The sequence below is a fragment of the Trichechus manatus genome, unplaced genomic scaffold, assembly GCF_000243295.1.
Source record: "Trichechus manatus latirostris isolate Lorelei unplaced genomic scaffold, TriManLat1.0 scaffold00015, whole genome shotgun sequence".
Classification (NCBI taxonomy): Eukaryota; Metazoa; Chordata; class Mammalia; order Sirenia; family Trichechidae; genus Trichechus; species Trichechus manatus.
The window spans coordinates 24,331,995-24,335,780 of record NW_004443951.1 but is presented as its reverse complement, the minus strand read 5'-3'; the positions used below and the strand labels follow the sequence as shown (position 1 = coordinate 24,335,780).

The window sequence follows — 3,786 nt, the reverse complement described above, 5'->3', positions numbered from 1 at the left end:
CTGTCAGAGAAGGAAAACTCAAATATTTTCCACTAAAACAAGTGATAGAAAAGTGGTAAGACTGCACTCTGTCAAAGGCGGAAAACTTGGGAGACCTGGAAAAACAAGGCAGTCCCACTGAGTTCCGGCTCTCCCAGGTTTCATTGTATTTGTTGTAGACCTGGGGTAGATATCCTTTATTAGTCAGATACTTTTATTTTTTAAATCATAAACAGATATTGAATTTTATTGAATGGTTTGCTGTATTGTTTAGGAAAATTATAAAGCCCCTTTTCTTTTCTCTTTCTGCTCTGTCTTGGAGTCCTGGCTCCATCCTGGTAGTGCATGTCAAGGTCAAAGCCACGGAAACCTTCCTTCCTTGCTCCATACTGGAAGGGAATCAATAGATCCCTACAGTCCTCTTAGGTGAGGTTTGGGCCTTTTGGAATGTTCAGTGTGGAACATTTCAAGATGTCCATGATGGCATCATTTCAACGTATTATTTTATATACAAAACATCTGCTTTTTAATCCTGATTTACCAATGATCCTTTTTCTATTAGGAGTAAGAGGAGGAACTAGTAAAAGGGGTGATTAAGAGAGAAACCTCATTCTGCCACCCATGTATAATTGGCAGCAATCCTGTGAAGCAGGCATTAGTATGCTCATTTTACAGATGAGGAAACTGAGGTTCAGAGACGTGAAGCGCACTGCCCTGGAAAACGACAGTGGGATCCTGGACCTCTAGTCCCAAATCTTTTTGTGCTCAGAAATGCTGCTTGCTTCCTCATTACAGAGAAGTGAGACCTGGGTCTCTCCTCACCACTGGTTTACTTCCTCCTTTCCCTGACCCCTGGGTCCTCAGCTATAGGCATCTCCTAGTCTGGTCCCACCCTCCCCTTAAATTCTTGAGCAGTTCTAAAGCTTGGGAGCATTGCAGCCCTCTGACTTTGCTTCCAGACTCTCCTGGGTATACTTGGAGCTGTGTATCCTGTCACTGCCGTGAGTATTGTGTTGCTCTCCAAACAGGCAGGGGAGCAGATAGTGGGATTCTGATTCTGCCTCTCTGTGGACCAGGCTTGGCACTGAGATGGACAAACACTTGCTGCTGCCCGGTCTGCTCCTGTCCCTTCCTATGATCACAGCCTGGACTGCTTTCAACTGCCTAGTGACCAAAGGCTCTCATCTGCCTCTGGTCTCCCGATATGTCCAGCTCTGCCTCTTGGATTCCAGCCTGCGCCTCTTTGCCTCATGCTCCTCAGTGACCAACCTGACACAGGTCTTGAAGGCTGTGCCGCAGAGCGTGGAGGGGCTCTGTCTCTCTGGTTCCATTTCTGTCCTGCCCCCGGATGCCTTCTCCCACTTCCCTGGGCTCAAGATCCTGGGGCTGAATCTGCATTTCACCCAGCTGCTACCAGGAGCCCTCCAGGGCTTGGAGCAGCTGCAGCAGCTCACTTTCATAAACAGCCACATGGATTTTCTCTATCTACCTCCTGACGCCTTTGGCAACCTGAGCTCCCTCCAGCGCCTTACTTTCTTGGGTCCCTGCCTGTACGGGAGCTTGGGTGTCCGGCTGCCTCCCAGTCTACAACAGCTGGCTGTGACGTACAGCTGCCTGCAGAATGTGGGAGTTCTGGCTGACATCTTCCCAGACCTGGTGCTAGGTTCCTCCTCTGGGGATGCCTGGTCCCTGGACACGCTGGACTTGTCATTCAACAAACGGCTGAACATGACCAGCCCTGGGGCCCTCCAGGGCCTCCAGCTGAGGACTCTGCATCTGGATCACACAAATACGGACGCAGCTGCTGTGGTGGGACTGGGACTGCAGAGGCTGGGTGCCCTGTCTGCGAAGAAAACTGACACGGCTGAGCTGCCTGTCAGGGTAATTGCTCACTTTGGGCTGCAAGAGCTGCATCTGGGACTCACTCAGATAAGGCGCATAGCTCCCGAGGCTCTGGCTTCCTGCCACAGCCTAAAGAGCTTGGATCTTAAGAGCAATCATCCGATTCATCTGCCACCAGGCTTCCTGGCCGCTATGCCCAGACTTCAGACATTAAAACTGACAATCAACCAACTGCAGATTTCCATGCTGTGCATGAATGGGACAGGGGCTGAGTCAGGACTGCGGGCCTTGGATCTGTCTAACAATGGGCTGTATACCATGCCCTCAGACACCTTCTCCTGTTTGCCCCACCTGCGGGAGCTGCTACTTCAGGGAAACCAGCTGTTTGACCTGGATAGCCAGGTGTTCCAGGGCCTGAGGAGGCTGGAGACATTGGACTTGAGTGGGAATCCACTGGTAGCCCTGGACAAGGGCTGGCTGGCATCTCTACCCGCACTGACCACCCTAAACCTGCTAGACACCCGGATGGCGCTGAGCTCAACCTGGGACTTCTGGGGCCCAGAAAGATTGAACAACTTGAGACTGGGGCTCGTCTCTGGGCCTCCCAGAATGTTGTCCCTGCCTATGGGGCTAGCCAGTTTGGAGCTTCATGCAGTTTCAGGCACGAAGCCTTGGAAGCTGGTTACTAATGTCTTTCCAGTCTTACAGACCCTGACCCTAAAAGGCTGGGGACTGCAGCTGGGGGTCCAAAATGTCTCCAAGATTTTCCCTGCCCTTCACCAACTCTCCCTCTCTGGCAATAGCTTGGAGGCCCTCTGCTCACAGGACACCTCCCGCTTCTTCCTCTGGCAGCTCCCTGGGCTCAAGCAGCTGCAGGTGAGGGGGGACGGGCATAGCCTCAGACCCTGCTGCATCACAGGGCTGCCTAGCCTGTGGGAGCTGAAGCTGCATAATCTGCAGTCCCGAGCCCGGCCGCGCCCACTGCGGCTTGAGGAGCTGGTGGGCCAGCTGCCGATGCTCCAGGTGCTGCAGCTGGAGCAAACAGGGCTGGAGACACTGTCTGCTGCTGCTTTCCAAGGTCTGTGCAATCTTCAGATCTTAGTGCTGGGCTGGGAGAAAGGCCTTGTGCTGGATGCCAGCCTCCAGGAACACAGCCCCCAGATGCCCCAGTACATGTATTTTCTCACTTCGTCCTTGGCCTGCCAGTGTGCCAATGCCTGGGTGGGGCCCTGGCTCGAGCGGTCGCCCAGAACATACGTGCACATAACAACGCGCCAGCTGTGCCAGACAGAAGCTGGGGACCACTCCAAAAGACTCCTTTTCCCCTTTCTCTGGAGCCACTGTCCCAAGACCTTGGGGCTAGAGCTTTTTTTGGGCAGCTCTGCCCTGCTGCTTCTGCTGATCTCCTTGCCCTTCCTACAGGAGGCCAGGAACTGGATCCTCTATCTCCGGACCTTGTTCAGGGCTTGGCTCCAGGGTCTGAGGGGTCAGAGGAGTGAGGGCAAGAGGTTCGTTTATGACGTGTTCGTGTCCCACTGCAGGCAAGACCAGGGCTGGGTGGTGCAGGAGCTGTTGCCTACTCTGGAGGGCTGCCCTCCGGCTGGCTGGGGCCTGCGTGTCTGCCTCCCTGAGCGGGATTTTGAGCCAGGCAAGGACGTGGCCGACAATTTGGCAGACAGCATGGTGGGCAGCCAGATCACACTGTGTGTGCTGAGTCGACAGGCCCTGTGCACACCTCGCTGCCGCCTGGAGCTCCGCCTGGCCACTTCCCTCCTGTTGGCTGCCCCCTACCTACCAGCGCTGCTGCTGGTCTTCCTGGAGCCTATCTCCCGCCACCAGCTCCCCCACTACCATAGACTAGCCTTGCTGCTCCGCCGAGGAGACTATCACATGTGGCCCAGGGAAGATGAAAGAAAGGCCGACTTCTGGGCTTGGCTGGGGAGGAGGCTGGGACAGTCTGGGTAA

At 54.5% G+C, this 3,786-nt stretch overlaps 1 protein-coding gene across 1 annotated transcript; it reads left to right on the top strand.

Annotated features, from left to right (window-relative positions):
* The first annotated feature begins 983 nt into the window (after positions 1-983).
* Positions 984-3,786, top strand: LOC101345348 (toll-like receptor 12). Its single transcript, XM_004372101.2, has one exon. The coding sequence runs from the start codon at positions 1,069-1,071 to the stop codon at positions 3,784-3,786; it is 2,718 nt and encodes a 905-aa protein (XP_004372158.1). The 5' UTR covers positions 984-1,068.

Bases quoted from the DNA above. Each gene is read 5' to 3' on its own strand.
- LOC101345348 (XM_004372101.2), top strand. From the start codon at position 1,069: ATGGACAAACACTTGCTGCTGCCCGGTCTGCTCCTGTCCCTTCCTATG.